The sequence below is a fragment of the Elephas maximus genome, chromosome 7 (genome assembly GCF_024166365.1).
Source record: "Elephas maximus indicus isolate mEleMax1 chromosome 7, mEleMax1 primary haplotype, whole genome shotgun sequence".
NCBI lineage: Eukaryota > Metazoa > Chordata > Mammalia > Proboscidea > Elephantidae > Elephas > Elephas maximus.
Genome location: NC_064825.1, coordinates 66,476,544 through 66,493,507, shown reverse-complemented (window position 1 = coordinate 66,493,507; position 16,964 = coordinate 66,476,544). Strand labels below are relative to the sequence as shown.

Sequence of the window (16,964 nt, the reverse complement as noted above, 5' to 3'; positions counted from 1 at the left end):
AGCAGCTCCCAGTTATCTGGTTTCTCTTCGTCATTTTTGGTAATGTTTTGTATTCTGTTTATGCCTTGTATTAGCGCTCCTAGGGTTGTCCCTATTTTTTCTCCCATGATCTTTATCGTTTTAGTCTTTATGTTTAGGTCTTTGATCCACTTGGAGTTAGTTTTTGTGCTTGGTGTGAGGTATGGGTCCTGTTTCATTTTTTTGCAAATGGATATCCAGTTTTGCCAGCACCATTTGTTAAAAAGACTATCTTTTCCCCAATTAACTGACACTGGGCCTTTGTCAAATATCAGCTGCTCATATGTGGGTGGATTTATATCTGGGTTCTCAATTCTGTTCCATTGGTCTATGTGCCTGTTGTACCAGTACCAGGCTGTTTTGACTACTGTGGCTGTATAATAGGTTCTGAAATCAGGTAGAGTGAGGCCTCCCACTTTCTTCTTCTTTTTCAGTAATGCTTTGCTTATCCGAGGCTTCTTTCCCTTCCATATGAAGTTGGTGATTTGTTTCTCTATCACCTTAAAAAATGACATTGGAATTTGGATCGGAAGAGCATTGTATGTATAGATGGCTTTTGGTAGAATAGACATTTTTACTATGTTAAGTCTTCCTATCCATGAGCAAGGTATGTTTTTCCACTTAAGTATGTCCTTTTGAATTTCTTGTAGTAGAGCTTTGTAGTTTTCTTTGTATAGGTCTTTTACATCCTTGGTAAGATTTATTCCTAAGTATTTTATCTTCATGGGGGCTACTGTGAATGGTATTGATTTGGTTATTTCCTCTTCGATGTTCTTTTTGTTGATGTAGAGGAATCCAAGTGATTTTTGTATGTTTATCTTATAACCTGAGACTCTTCCAAACTCTTCTATTAGTTTCAGTAGTTTTCTGGAGGATTCCTTAGGGTTTTCTGTGTATAAGATCATGTCATCTGCAAATAAAGATAATTTTAGTTCCTCCTTGCCAATCCGGATGCCCTTTATTTCTTTGTCTAGCCTAATTTCCCTGGCTAGGACTTCTAGCACGATGTTGAATAAGAGCGGTGATAAAGGGCAACCTTGTCTGGTTCCCGTTCTCAAGGGAAATGCTTTCAGGTTCTCTCCGTTTAGAGTGATATTGGCTGTTGGCTTTGCATAGATGCCCTTTATTATGTTGAGGAATTTTCCTTCAATTCCTATTTTGGTAAGAGTTTTTATCATAAATGGGTGTTGGACTTTGTCAAATGCCTTTTCTGCATCAATTGATAAGATCATGTGGTTTTTGTCTTTTGTTTTATTTATGTCGTGGGTTACATTAATGGTTTTTCTAATATTAAACCAGCCTTGCATACCTGGTATAAATCCCACTTGATCGTGGTGAATTATTTTTTTGATATGTTGTTGAATTCTATTGGCTAGAATTTTGTTGAGGATTTTTGCATCTATGTTCATGAGGGATATAGGTCTGTAATTTTCTTTTTTTGTAATGTCTTTACCTGGTTTTGGTATCAGGGAGATGGTGGCTTCATAGAATGAGTTAGGTAGTATTCCGTCATTTTCTATGCTTTGAAATACCTTTAGTAGTAGTGGTGTTAACTCTTCTCTGAAAGTTTGGTAGAACTCTGCAGTGAAGCCATCCGGGCCAGGGCTTTTTTTGTTGGGAGTTTTTTGATTACCGTTTCAATCTCTTTTTTTGTTATGAGTCTATTTAGTTGTTCTACTTCTGAATGTGTTAGCTTAGGTAGGTAGTGTTTTTCCAGGAATTCATCCATTTCTTCTAGGTTTGCAAATTTGTTAGAGTACAATTTTTCCTAATAACCTGATATGAATCTTTTAATTTCAGTTGGGTCTGTTGTGATGTGGCCCTTCTCGTTTCTTATTCGGGTTATTTGTTTCCTTTCCTGTATTTCTTTAGTCAGTCTAGCCAATGGTTTATCAATTTTGTTAATTTTTTCAAAGAACCAGCTTTTGGCTTTGTTAATTCTTTCAGTTGTTTTTCTGTTCTCTAATTCATTTAGTTCAGCTCTAATTTTTATTATTTTTTTTCTTCTGGTGCCTGATGGATTCTTTTGTTGCTCAGTTTCTATTTGTTCAAGTTGTAGGGACAGTTCTCTGATTTTGGCTCTTTCTTCTTTTTGTATGTGTGCATTTATCAATATAAATTGGCCTCTGAGCACTGCTTTTGCTGTGTCCCAGAGGTTTTGATAGGAAGTATTTTCATTCTTGTTGCATTCTATGAATTTCCTTATTCCCTCCTTGATGTCTTGTATAACCCAGTCTTTTTTCAGGAGGGTATTGTTCAGTTTCCAAGTATTTGATTTCTTTTCCCTAGTTTTTCTGTTATTGATTTCTAGTTTTATTGCCTTGTGGTCTGAGAAGATGCTTTGTAATATTTCGATGTTTTGGATTCTGCAAAGGTTTGTTTTATGACCTAATATGTGGTCTATTCTAGAGAATGTTCCATGTGCGCTAGAAAAAAAAGTATACTTTGCAGCAGTTGGGTGGAGAGTTCTGTATAAGTCAATGAGGTCAAGTTGGTTGATTGTTGTAATTAGGTCTTCCGTGTCTCTACTGAGCTTCTTACTGGATGTCCTGTCCTTCTCCGAAAGTGGTGTGTTGAAGTCTCCTACTATAATTGTGGAGGTGTCTATCTCACTTTTCAATTCTGTTAAAATTTGATTTATGTATCTTGGAGCCCTGTCATTGGGTGCATAAGTATTTAATATGGTTATTTCTTCCTGATCAATTGTCCCTTTTATCATTATGTACTGTCCTTCTTTATCCTTTGTGGTGGATTTAAGTCTAAAGTCTATTTTGTCAGAAATTAATATTGCTACTCCTCTTCTTTTTTGCTGATTGTTTGCTTGATATATTTTTTTCCATCCTTTGAGTTTTAGTTTGTTTGTGTCTCTAAGTCTAAGGTGTGTCTCTTGTAGGCAGCATATAGACGGATCATGTTTCTTTATCCAGTCCGAGACTCTCTGTCTCTTTATTGGTGCATTTAGTCCATTTACATTCAGCGTAATTTATAAGTGTTTAGTGTTGTCATTTTGATGCCTTTTTGTGTGTTGTTGACAATTTCATTTTTCCACATACTTTTTTGTGCTGAGACGGTTTTCTCGGTAAATTGTGAGATCCTCATTTTCATAGTGTTTGACTTCATGTTTGTTGAGTCGTTACATTTTTCTTGGCTTTTATCTTGAGTTATGGAGTTGTTATACCTCTTTGTGGTTACCTTAATATTTACCCCTATTTTTCTAAGTAAAAACCTATCTTGTATTGTTCTATATCGTCTTGTATCGCTCTCCATATGGCAGTTCTATGCCTCCTGTATTTAGTCCCTCTTTTGGATTATTGTGATCTTTTACATATTGACTTCAGTGATTCCCTGTTATGAGCATTTTTTTTTTAATTAATCTTAATTTGTTTTTGTGATTTCCCTATTTGAGTTGATATCAGGATGTTCTGTTTTGTGACCTTGTGTTGTGCTGGTATCTGATATTATTGGTTTTCTGACCAAACAATATCCTTTAGTATTTCTTGTAGCTTTGGTTTGGTTTTTGCAAATTCTCTAAACTTGTGTTTATCTGTAAATATCTTAATTTAGCTTTCATATTTCAGAGAGAGTTTTGCTGGATATATGATCCTTGGCTGGCAGTTTTTCTCCTTCAGTGCTCTGTATATGTCGTCCCATTCCCTTCTTGCCTGCATGGTTTCTGCTGAGTAGTCTGAACTTACTCTTATTGATTCCCCCTTGAAGGAGACCTTTCTTTTCTCCCTGGCTGCTTTTAAAATTTTCTCTTTATCTTTGGTTTTGGCAAGTTTGATGATAATATGTCTTGGTGTTTTTCTTTTTGGATCAATCTTAAATGGGGTTCGATGAGCATCTTGGATAGATATCCTTTCGTCTTTCATGTCAGGGAAGTTTTCTGTCAGGAGATCTTCAACTATTTTCTCTGTGTGTTCTGTCCTCCCTCCCTGTTCTGGGACTCCAATCACACGCAAGTTATCCTTCTTGATAGAGTCCCACATGATTCTTAGGGTTTCTTCATTTTTTTTAATTCTTTTATCTGATTTTTTTTCCGCTATGTTGGTGTTAATTCCCTGGTCCTCCAGATTTCCCACTCTGCATTCTAATTGCTCAAGTCTGCTCCTCTGACTTCCTATTGCGTTGTCTAATTCTGTAATTTTATTGTTAATCTTTTGTATTTCTACATGCTGTCTCTCTCTGGATTCTTGCAACTTATTAATTTTTCCAGTATGTTCTTGAATAATCTTTTTGAGTTCTTCAACTGTTTTATCAGTTTGTTCCTTGGCTTTTTCTGCAGTTTGCCTTATTTCGTTTCTGATGTCTTGAAGCATTCTGTAAATTAGTTTTTTATATTCTGCATCTGATAATTCCAGGATTGTATCTTCATTTGGGAAAGATTTTGATTCTTTTGTCTGAGGGGTTGTAGAAGCTGTCATGGTCTGCTTCTTTATGTGGTTTGATATCGACTGCTGTCTCCGAGCCATCACTGGGAAACTTGTTTTTCCAGAAAATCTGCTGACTGGGACGCTGGTTCCAGGCTCCGAAAACAGTCACTGCCTCCCCGTATTTGTTTGTTTTCTGTCTCTAAATCTGTGTTTGTTGTTCAGGGTTCGTAGATTGTTATGTATGTGATCGATTCACTTGTTTTTCCGAGTCTTGTTGCAAGAGGGATCCAGGGTAGCATCTACCTAGTCCATCATCTTGGCCCCGCCCTGGCTGGGTTATTTTGAGGATTAGTTGAGATAACACATGGGATGTACTTCACCAGGTACCTGGCACATAGATGCACTCATAAAGCCAGTTTCCTCAAATGGCTCTCAGGAAGGTTATAGAAGTCATAATAAAAAAAAAATTTTTTTTTTTAGTCATAATAGCAGCTAACAATTATTGCTGGTTTGCTATTTGCCAGGCCCTGTAAGTATTGCTTCACTCAGTCCTCATAACAACCCTATGAGTTTGGCCCTGTGAGTACCCCTATTTTAGAGAGAAGAAAACAGAAAGGCGTTATGTTGCTGTGCCCAAGACCACACAGCTGAAGCCAGAATTCCATTCCAGCCTATCTGTCTCAACCACTTCAACAGGCCACCCACTTAATAGGAGAAAGGTAACATAGAGCCAGGGGGCACTCATCAAAAGTCACCCACCCCCTCACCCGGAGCCAAGGTTTAAGAACCCAGGGGAAAGTCAAGCCTGACATCAGGACCCTCTGGCCCTTTTTCTTCGCAATAACAGCAGATCTCACTAATGGACTACCATGCTTGGCTTCAGGTGTGACACCACCCTCAGCAGAAGTCCAGAGTGTGATTACATGTGGTCTTCCCACACAGGCGAGCCACCAGTCAGTTTACAATGGAAGATTTGTGGCATAGATGCATCTGGGGCCCCTGCCTGGGGAGATCATCTTAGAATCTCTAAACTGACTGCAAGTTTGGGGCTGCTGTCACCCAGTAGAGGAAAGAAGAATTTGACTCTGTTCCTTGTTCCCTGTCCAGAGCAGGGTACGCATAGGGTGCGTGTGTGCCCCTGGTTATCTGTTCCATTTCATACCCCTTAATTGAGTTCATTCCAGGCTTCAAAGCGGCTCCAGTTTGAACCCTTGCTGAGAATTTACATTTCTAACAAGTTCCCCAGATATACTGATTCAGAATCTACAGTTTAACAAGATCCCCAGGTGATACTTGCTGTATAATTTCCTAGGAACTTTTTAGAAATGCAAATTCTCAGCAGGAAACTTGTTAGAAATGCAAATTCTCAGCAGGGTTCAAGCCACAACAAATCGCTTCCAAGCCCTAGTTCATTCCACTCCTGCCACAGGACATCAGAACCACAAAAGCTCAGCCACTGTCTCTGTCTATGGCCTTCCTCCAGGTAGATGACCCACCTGCGGTCCATTGCTCTTGTCTTCCCTTTTCCCCAGCCCCCTGTTCTAAACAAAGCTCTTTTGATTGCTAAGGAGAGAAATGCATTGCGGCTGGCTCAGGTTAAGGAGGGTAAAAGGTAGGTACCCTAGGCTCTCTGTGGATGCGGGAACTGAAGTATGGCCGGATGAGAATCCTCGAGCTGGGAAGCCACTGGAGCCGCAGCTGGGCCATAATGATCTCACTTGTTTCTAAGTCTGCGTCCTGCTCACAAGTGGCTTCTCTTCTTGCACATGATTCAATAGGTCCTCACCTCCAATATAAGTGATTTCACAGTTCTAATAACCACCACCCATTGACCACAGCCTCTAGTTCTTTCATTTAGACTCCAAAGACAAGATGAGAAAGTGATAAGATGGTCAAATTCCAGAGAGGGAAGGATAGAGGGGAGACAGGGAGAAAAAGTCAATTAATAACTTAGTGTAAACTGTGGATGGGTGCCCATCCTGGTCCACTCAGCTGACTGGTGAGCAGGGCCATGTGGACTATATAGGCTTCCTTTTCCAAGGGCTAAGAGTGAACTTAAGTCAGAAGGGGAAGTTGCATATTGGCACTCTTACCCAGACGTGTTCTGTTGATTGCCAGGACTATGGGTCCATGGGCTGTAGGGGAGGGTAAGGAATACCTCCTCTCTTATTCTCCCACTAGACCTCCCATTCTGGAGATGACTTACCTGCCAATGGCCAAACCACTGCTGGATCTGTAGGAGGCAGAGAGGGCTTGATCACAGAGGATGTCCCAGACCTGAAAACAGCTAAATATTACACTCTTTGCCTGACTCCGAGTTGGACTTATTTCCAGGGGTCACTGAAGGCCATCATGCCACCCCTGTGGAAATAGAGGGAGTTAAGAGTCTAGCACCATCTTACGTATGTGTATGCGTGTGCATGTTTTATTTTTATCCCGATTATCTCTGCTCTCAAAACATAGTTTGCTGTTTAACTAGATGTGAATGTTTCTCCTTCAAAGAAGGCCAGTCCTCCCCCATCTCCTTAAGGCAAGGCAAAAGCTGCTGCTTGTTGCTTTCCATAGTATTCAAGGGGCATTGGGTTGATTATAAAAACAGAGTCTGTCTCAGTGGAGTGCTTGTTTCTCCTGATTTAATGCATTTGCTTTCTCTGTTTCTTTCTCTTTGGCATGGCCATCTCTGCTTTGGTCTTCAGCTGCAGAATTCCTTGAAGACTGATTTGTGTCTTGATCAGGGGCCAGACTCAGAGAATGTTCCCATCGTGTACATCTGCCATGGGATGACGCCCCAGGTAAGTCCTCTAAGAGAGCCCCTTGCCAGGGTGTGTTCATGGGTGTGTCTGGCGTAGGGAAGGGTGGCTTAGCTCTGTCATGGCTACTCTGGGGCCAGGAACCAAAGGGTTGTTCATTAGGAGGTGTCCTCATGAACAAATGAGGATAGTTGTACCTGCTTCCCTTGGAAATAGGCTGGGGGAGTGGATGCTCGGATGCCAGGATGGGATGGGGCAGAAGGAAGGGCGATAATTTCTAAAGAGAAATACCTCCTTTGGGGATGTTATGGGTAAATCATTGTCTTGGTTCTGGCAGCCGTATCCTTTTCTAGAAGGAGGAATCCAATGGTTCCCCAAGCACTCAGATAGCCTAAAAACCCCTTCAGAGTATATTTCAGGAGCTCTCAGGCTCTGCCTTTTTATAGTTCATAGCTGGGGCCTAACTTTATAGCTTTGGGACTCCTTTCCAACTCTTTTGACCTTCTTCTGATGGAGAATGAGGGGCAGCTACCAAGAAAATAAGTTACCATGAAAAATTCCACATTCATAGTCTAGGTCTCCTATACCCAAAGAGGGTGCCAGACGCAGGTAAGAGAAATGGTCTTTTCAACAAAGTGCAGTGGGCAACAACCATTGACCTAGAATGCCATAGACTGACTTGTTCTGAATTAACAATATTTTCAGAGTTGACTTAACTCCAGAAATACACAATGATAAAAAATACATTTTTTTTATATATAAGGTATGAATATGGATGCAATTTAGTGTTTAAGTGTTGTTACCTGCCTAAACACATGACTAAAGAACATGATGCTGTTTGTATTACCTTGGGTAAGAATGCTAAGACTTCCAGGTGATTGTCCATTGTGATCTCTATACCTCATCTTTTTGTGGACTGAGCTTCTGTGACATCAATTGCAGGTCAACAAATTATACTATAGCCATTCATTCTTTATTATTATAATGCTGTGACATTTCCAAATCGGTGACCATTTTTATGTAAATGTTTTATTGAAGTATCCCATACCCATCGATTACCTGTTGCTATTGAGTCGATTCCAACTCATAGTGACTCTATAGGGCAGAGGAGAACTGATCCATAGGGTTTCCAAGGAGCGGCTGGTGGATTCCAACTGCTGACCTTTTTGGTTAGCAGTTGAACGCTTAAACACTGTACCACCAGGGCTTCGAAGCATCACATCCATAGAGAAAATACACAAATTATAAGCATACAACTTAGTGAATTTTCACAGAGGAAGCACACTCATTTAACCAGGACTCAGATAAAGAAAAAAACACTATTGCCTGATTTTGAGCTTTATATAAGTAGTATATGGGATATACTCACTTTGCCTTCTTTCTTCCATTATGTTTATGAGTTGTAGTTTGTTCATTTTCATTACTATGTAGGATTCCATTTTATGAATATGCCAGAATTCATTATCTATTGTACCATTGATGGACATTTGTACTGTTAACAGTGTGGGACTATTATGTTCACTGCTGTGAACATCTTTGCTCATGTCTTTTTGTGCATATGTACACTCATTTCTATCGGGTACTTATGTGGGCATAGAATTGAGTCAATTGTTTAGCTTTACTAGACACCGTCTAAACAGTTTTCCAGAGCAATTGTACCAATTTTCACTCCCACCAACAGTATATTAGAAGTCCATTTGCTCCACATCCTTGTCAACACTTGGTATTATTGTCTGTCTTCTTAATTATAGCCATTGTACAGCATGGTAAGATAGTGGCATTACATTGTGGTTTTAATTTGCATTAAATTGCATTAATTTGTATTTCTCTGATTATCACTGCTATTGGGCATCTAGTTTTTCAGCCCAGAACACACCCATGTTGTCCTTGAGTGTGGACCAAGATGGCCAAGTCACAAGAGCTTTGGTGTTTTTGTAAATTCCCTCTCTGCCTCCTAATACTTATGACCCAGGAGATGCCAGGTAAATTTACTTTTAACAAATCTCAATGGAGATCTGCAGGGTTGGGTACTTATCTGGCCACTGGACCAAAGATTCTTCTCTGGGATGGTGGGTGTCAGCCTGAGCAGAGACTGCCAGTCCTCCACCAGCTGCAAATGATTCAATATGAGCCTATTCAAATCCACCAGGCGCTCCTTGGAAACTCTATGGGGCAGTTCTACTCTGTCCTGTAGAGTCACTATGAGTCAGAATTGACTCGATGGCAGTGGGTTTGGATTTGGTTTTTTTGGTGTTGTGGTTAAGAACATGGATTCTGGAGCCAGATTGCCTGGGTCCAAATCCCAGCTTTGATGCATTCTAGTTATGAAACCTTGCGCAGGTTTATAAACCTGGGCCTGTTTTCTTATTGCAAAGTGAGGATTAATAGTGGCATAATATACAGGTTGTGGTAAGGATTAAATATATGTAAGGCATTTAAAATAGTGCCTGGTACCTAGTAAATGCTCAATAAATGTTAGCATTATTATTGCTGTAATAATATTATTACTGCTCATTAAGCCCAGTTCTTGCTCAGTGTGAGCAGTCTCAAGGCTCCCGCACCAGTCCACACTGGACTGATTTGCTTTCATCTCATGCCTCATTTGCCATGGGTTCCTTCTCTGATCAAAACCTACCACGGCCTGTTGTGCATCACTGAGTTGCTATGACAGCAGAAATGCAGTAGAGTAGGGGAAGGGCAGTGAACTGGCCATCAGGAGTCAGGAGTCCTAGGCTTGGTCTTCCCATATGTTTGCAATGTCACCTTAACCCTCCCTAGGCAATTGTTTTGTTTTACTTTTATTGGGATAGAATTTTAAAGTAAAGTACACAAATCTTAAGTGTACAGCTCAGTGAATTTCTACATTTGTATAAAACTCTATAATCACCACCCAGATCAAGATAGAGAAATATGCCCTCATCCCAGTGAGCTTCCTTGTTCCTCCTCAATACTCCCATCCAAAGCTAATGACTATTCTAATATCTGTCACCATTGATTAATTTTATCTGGACCTGTCTTATCTGCAAAATGGGGAAGCTGGACTGGGCCATCTCTAGGCCCAGATCTTCCAACTAACAGCCTGTTTACTTCCAGTCCCTGTGCTATGAAATCCACTTGGCCTGGGAAGCTTTGTGTTTGTGCTGTGCTTGCCAAGAATTCCGGGAGCTACTTCCCTTGATGCTTTGAAAATCAGCTTCTTAATGTGGAGCTGCAGGAAATCTTAAAGACTCAGGTCCCTATTACCCATCCCCAAAGCTACAGGGACACTCTGCAAGTGGGACTTATAGGAGCATTGATTCCCATTCGCCCTTTCCCACAAGTATAGCCACTGTATATACACTAAGATATACAGCCATCAGTGGCTGGGGTAAAGAAGTTTGGCACCAGCCTCAGATCCAGACACATTTCCCAGAAGAGGGAGGCGGGGGTATGGCCGTAATTTGTTGAGCCTGGCCTGCCCAGTGAGCTAGGAGATGCAGAAGTCTACGTCATCCTGGAGTTCTGTGCCCTTGGTTTCTTTAAAGGCGATGATGTGAGTTCATCCGTCCACCAGGAATGGGTGCAGGGTAAGGAGGCAGAGTTTCTGGCTAAAAAGCTTACCAAAAACATATGCCAGTCCTCAAGCACTTCATTGGCTCATGGAAAGGATGGGAAAAGAGGTATTCAGGGATACGTTACCTAAGGACAAGGTCAGGGTACATCTCAGAAGGAGAGTGTGGACAGTTATAGGCTTGGTCCCAATCAGACTTCTCAAACATGCATCTCCAGGGATGTTTTCCCCCCCTCCTGGCAGCGATCACCAAAATCTTTCTTGTTACCATGGCCACAGAGGCCAAGGGGAACCCAGCAAGGTACACTTATGCGCACAGGAGCGCCACATGCAATTGTGCATGTTGTTCCCTGCACAACTCCAGGCGAGAGTGTGGTGACTCACATTGCTGTCTGGGGATTAGCTACCATCCCAAGATGACAATCTTTCTGGTCTCTGCTATGGACATCACATATTATTCTCTAAGCATCACACTTAATAGAAAACCTAAAAATGTTGAAAGGCAAGGGATGAAGCAGTATGTAGTGGTTAAGAACCAGACTACCAGTTAACTGGTTACGGTGGAGTCAGTTCGGACTTATGGTGACCCCATGTGTGTCAGGGTAGAACTATGCCCAATAAGGTTTTCAGTGGCTGATTTTTGAAAAGTAGATCACAGGCCTTTCTTCCAAGGCACCTCTAGGTGGACTCAAACCTCCACTTTTTGGTTAGCAGCTGAGTACATCAAACATTTACACAACCCAGGGACAAGAACAAGACTACTTGGGCTCAAATCCCAGCGAAACCAATAGGGTTCTGTCTTAGGCTGAGTTCTCTAGAGAAGCAAAACCAGAGAAGCATGTGTATACATATATATATGTATATGTAGAGAGAGAGATTAGTTTATCTCCAGGAAATGGCTCATGTGGTTGTAGAGGCTGGCAAGTCCCAAGTCCATGGGTCAGGTGTCAGACTGTAAGCTTCTCCTAACTCACAAAGCTGCAGGGGCTGACAAATCCAAGATCAGCAGGTAAGACAGCAGGCTGCCAGATCACAGGCTGTGGAGGTTGAAGAATCCCAAGATCAGCAGGTAAGCTGCTAGCTCAAGTCCCAAGAGCCGGAGGTCAGGTGATTACAAGCCAGTTTCAGGTTCAAGGGCAAGAGCCTTGCTGAAACATTAACTTATATGTCGGAGGCAGGCCACATCCCCAAGGAAACTCCCTTTCAACTGATTGACTGCTCAGCAGGTCTCATCATGGAGTTGGTTACATCATTACATAACTGCCAAATTATATCAGAACTGCCAAACCACTGAGAATCATGGCACAGCCAAGTTGACACACAACCTTAACCATCACAGGTTCCTTGGTAGGTTTCTTAACTTCCTTGTGCCTCAATTTCCTTACTTACAAATAGAGATTGTAGTAGTGCCTACCTGGCAGAGTCATTATGAGAATTAAATAAATTGATGCACATAAAGCATTTAGACAAAGAATTCTGGCGCACATTGTTTGCTAACTACTGCCTATCACTATTATTATTACTGTTATTACCAGATTGGTAAAGAGACTCAAGGCCATGCCCTTGAGCTAAAAGAATAGGACTTGTTTAGCCTGGAAAAGAATAGGTTCAAGTGAAACACGTGGGCTCCTTCCAAAATTATAAGGTCACAGATTTTTGGCTGAGTGTAGGGAAATTCTTCCCAGTCACTGTCTCAGGCAATAGTTACCTCTCCGTCATCAGAGGTACCCAAGCCAAATTTTGTTGGCTCCAGGAACAATATGAAGGATCTCAAAGTCATTTAGACTTTTAAGCTAAGAAATCATTAAGGACATTCTTAACCTGGAATTGTATGAGTTTTTAATTCATTAACTATTTTTTTTAAAAAATCAGTAAGTGTCTACCATGTGCCAGATACCACTCTTGATCCAAGAAGACAGTTATGAATCAGACAGAAGTCACTGCCCTCATGAAGGTTATGCTCTAGAACTGGAGACAAACAATTTTAATTTTTTAATCCCCAAGCCTTCCCCACATCCAGGGCTTGGACTCTTCTCTCTTGAGAATTCTACATGTGGCTACATTTGAGCTTCATTCCTGGGATTTCAGGACTGGCAAGGGTGCCAGTATTTTGATTTCCAATTTCTCTTCCAGTGTTTTATTCATTCATTCATTTATCAAACATATGAGCTGTCTTTCATGAAGTGTTCATATTTTGGAAAGTTTCATTTCCCTTGAAGACCAAATTTGGGCTAGTGCTAGGAATGTTTTTTGTGGAGCCACTTACGGTGGCTTATGGCCCCAAAAGTGGCTTGGGCTAGAGAGAGGGGCTGGGTTCACATCTGTATTTAAACCCTGTGAGAGATTCTGTTTAAATGTTGTTTAAAATGTCAACTATGTTATAGTTGTGCTATTCCCAGGTCTCAGAGAAGGCCCTGCTTAGGAGAAAGTATGGTGCAGCTAATCAAATTAGTGAGGTGAAGCTGCTGGGAAGCGTGCTAATTGGCTAATGGGTAAATGTAACTATTTTATTTAAATTAGCAGCAAATTGCAAGCAATCTTCAAAATAACTGAGAATATTAGCCCTAATTAGTGTAACAGCCTGGAAAGTTTCTTCTGATGGGAAAAATATAATGGGTCTCCCCACAGACTATTTATCCAATCAATCACTCATTCACTCATTCATTCAACAATCATGTAGTGAATATTATTCTATGCCAAGAATTGAGAGAGGCAAAGGCAGCTTTGTTCAGATCCCTGGTCTGGAGGAATCCCAGTCTAGAAGGGGAGGCAGGTGCTTAGAAAATGACAGTTCACATGATGAAAACTTGCTAAATACTGCCCGCCAAGCACTTTCTCATTAGCCCACGAAAGGAAAGGAAGAGGACAAGACAGGATCTGAGGACTGCTCTGGTTCGTTCTGTCTAAATCTTCTTGACTATAAAAGACACGGGTAAAAAAAAAAAAAAAAAAACTTTTCCTCTGAGAAGGTAAATTCTTGACTGTAGAAACAGAAAGATGAAAGGGACTTTAATTCCTTCTAAAGTTTCTGAAATACTGAAGCTGCCACATTTATGCTTCAGGAAGTGGTTTTTGACTCAGGTGTAAAGATTAGAGTTGAGTCAGACGTATTCTATTTTAACTTGGAGATGGACTCCATGTTGGATCAGGTAGTGTTTAATAAAATTTAAAAAGTTATAGAATTGTAGGTGGACTTTATTGGTTTTGCTTTTTGGAATTTCTTCATTTTTTTCAGGTTTTCAATTGGTTATGCACACACACAAAAAAAAACACATATACACACATACATGTGTACGGATGGATAGACAGATACAGATAGATGAAAAAACTTACCTATTCCCTGTTTCGTTGTCTGCTAATCTTTCTCAAGAAGCTTCCTATTTGTTCATGGGGCCATAAGAAAGCCACCACCCCGCCCCAGCTTTGCAGAGCCCCCAAAGGCAGCAGGGAGCGTGAAGGGCTTCTCATATACTGTGTTTGCATACCCAGATCTTTTAAGCAATATCTCAGAAACAATTGCAATTTTTTTTTTTTTTTTGGGGGGGGCCAAGAGTTTAGATTGCTAGCCTCTTCTCTGTGACCTTTGGCAGATTTCTCCACTTCTTTCTGATTTCATCTAAAAATAAGAGTGCAGGGCACTGAATGGCTGTGAGTTTTTTTAAAAAAAAACTTCCCTCAGTTTATTTCCTCCCTCTAATGTTATTATAATGTGCCCTCCACAACTTCCTTGGAGTGTGGCTACATTGCCCAAGTTGCCAGCCTATGAATGTTAGTGCTCGGCACTGACGGGTAATGGTTATAAGGGATCCTACCATGGCTAAAGCTTGGCCTGGTCACCTCCATGATTCAGGGACTAACCCAGATAGCATTGTTTAGATCTCTTTATTTATTGGCTCCCAAGCTGTAGTCTCACACAGTTCCAAAGGCCACCATTCCCCTAAGACACGGAGTGAGTGGTGTGTCTAGGGTAATGCAGGGCTGGCCTGCAATAGCCCTGTTCTCATCACCCTTGCAGCTCTTTGAGACATCCATGGAGATAGGGTACCTAATGTGCCCTGCCTGAATCCTAGAGCTCAGGAACAGGTGGCCCCTGAAAGAGCTTTTGCCTCTTCCTTGGGAGGAAGGGCCTGGGGGTTTCTTGAGGTCTAGAAAATCTGTGGTAATATAATTGTCTGTCCTGATATCAGCTGGCCGTTGGTGAACACTAACCATGATTTGCTTGGACTCCCTTATTTCGGCTGCCTGGCTTCACAGGGTGAGGAAGTTTGCTGCTTTCTTGGTCTTTCTTCACTCTTCCAGGGGTGCTTCACTGACGTGTGGCGTGCTGAAACTGGAGAAGTCCAGGGAGAGGGGCCCGGAGACCTCAGTGTGCTCTAGACCAGGGTCTCTCAGCCTCCACACTACTGACATTTTGGACCAAACCAAACCAACTGCCAGTTGAGTTGATTCCAACTCATAGCAACCCTATAGGACAGAGTAGAACTGCCCTAAGTGTTTACAAGGCTATAATTTGTATGGAAGCAGACTGCCACGTCTTTCTTCCATGGTGCAGCTGGTTGGTTTGAACCGCTGACCTTTCAGTTAGCAGCTAAGCACTTAGCCACTGTACCAGCAAGGCTCCAGTATTTTGGACAGGATAGGATAATTCTTTGTTGTTGGAGGGGAGGGAGCTGTGCCGTGCATTGTAGGACGTTTAGCAGCATCCTTGGCCTCTACTTATTAGATGCCAGTAGCGACACTGCCCCCAGTTGTGACAACCAGAAATGTCCCCAGGCATTGCCAAATGTTCCCTGGATGGGGGACACTGCCCCACTTAAGGATCACTGGGACAGACCAAGGTGAGGGTGGAGGTTGCTGCTGATGAAGCAGAGTCAAGTGTCAGATCTGAGGGTGAAGGGAAATAAAACACAAGTCAGCATGGGGCGTGAGACAGAGGAGAGTTCAGGAGAATTCAGGACTGAGCCATGCGTGAAGCAGAAGCTTCTGACCTGGCTTTTATGTAGTCCTGGCCACATGGCTCAAGGAGCCCTGGTGGCACAATGGCTGAAGCGTTTGGCTTGCTAACTGAAAGGTTGAAGCTTTGAATCCACCAGCCGCTCTGTGAAAAAAAGACGTGGCAGTCTGTTTCTGTAAAGATTACAGCCTTGGAAACCCAAGGGGCCAGTTCTACTGTGTCCTACAGGGTCACTATGAGTCAGAATCGATTCGACATCAGTGCGTTTGGCCATGTGGCTCAGGGCCATAGAACTCGCTTTTCTGTCTAAACAAATATCTCTTCAGCACCAGTTGCCCCCTCCCACTCCTCTCTTTCTCCTGCCCTAGAATACCCTGCCTGGTCAACTGCTACTCATCCTTCAATCTCCGACTCAAAAGTTCCCTCCTCTGTGAAGCTCCCTGTGATCTGAAGCCAGCTGCTCCCTTCTCTGGACTCCCGTGGCACTTTGTGCAGTGCTCACATGGGCTCTCCTCAGAGCATAGCACCATCGTTGGTTTTTTCCCACCTAACCGTGTCCTTGCCTCACTTCTGTCTGTGTCTCTTCATCAGTAAGTGATGAGTGAGCTAATTGTTTTATTAATCCAGCCTGCTGTCTCACTTCTTCCTCACAGCGCTACAGAAAGGAAAAGAACTCACCTGTCGTGGGCCACTGTTGAGGCCAACTGGGTATGAATCCCAGCTCTGCCACTTATTAGCTGTGTGACATGGGTCAGATCCCTAATTTCTCTTTACCTCAAATATATATAACTTGAAAAAATTCTTGGTGGTTCAGAGTAAATACTACTTAACTATAGGCTATCAACTACAACATCGTTACTATTATTGTTTATTGTTGTTGTTAGCTGCCATCAGATTGAACCCCCAGCTCATGGTGACCCCATACACAAGGGAGCAAAATGCTGCCCTGTCTTGTGCCATCCCCACGATAGGTTGTTGATCAGACTGTTGTGATCCATAAGGTTTTCACTGGCTGGTTTTCAGAATAGATCACCAGGTTTTAATCTTAATCTGGAAGCTCTGCTGATACCTCTCCAGCATGATAGCAACACGTAAGCCTCCACTGACAGACCTGTGGTGGCTGTGCTTGAGGTGTATTGGCCAAGAATTGAACCTGGGTCTCCCGTGTGGGAGCGAGAATGTACCACTGAACCACCACCGCCCTCATTATTTACTGGTATATATAACATATTATTATTATTATATGTTATCAGAGGGTGGTCCCTCTCTGGGCAAGGTGAATTCTGCAGTGGTTTCCCATCCTGAGCTGGGAAATGCCT

At 42.0% G+C, this 16,964-nt stretch overlaps 1 protein-coding gene across 1 annotated transcript in view; it reads left to right on the top strand.

Moving 5' to 3' along the window:
- GALNT18 (polypeptide N-acetylgalactosaminyltransferase 18) overlaps window positions 1–16,964 on the top strand; it is a 400,900-nt gene that overhangs the window by 342,784 nt on the left and 41,152 nt on the right. Inside the window, exon 9 of the mRNA XM_049890385.1 lies at window positions 7,088–7,183. Within this exon, the coding sequence (XP_049746342.1) occupies window positions 7,088–7,183 (96 nt within the window). The remainder of the gene's footprint in view (window positions 1–7,087; window positions 7,184–16,964) is intronic.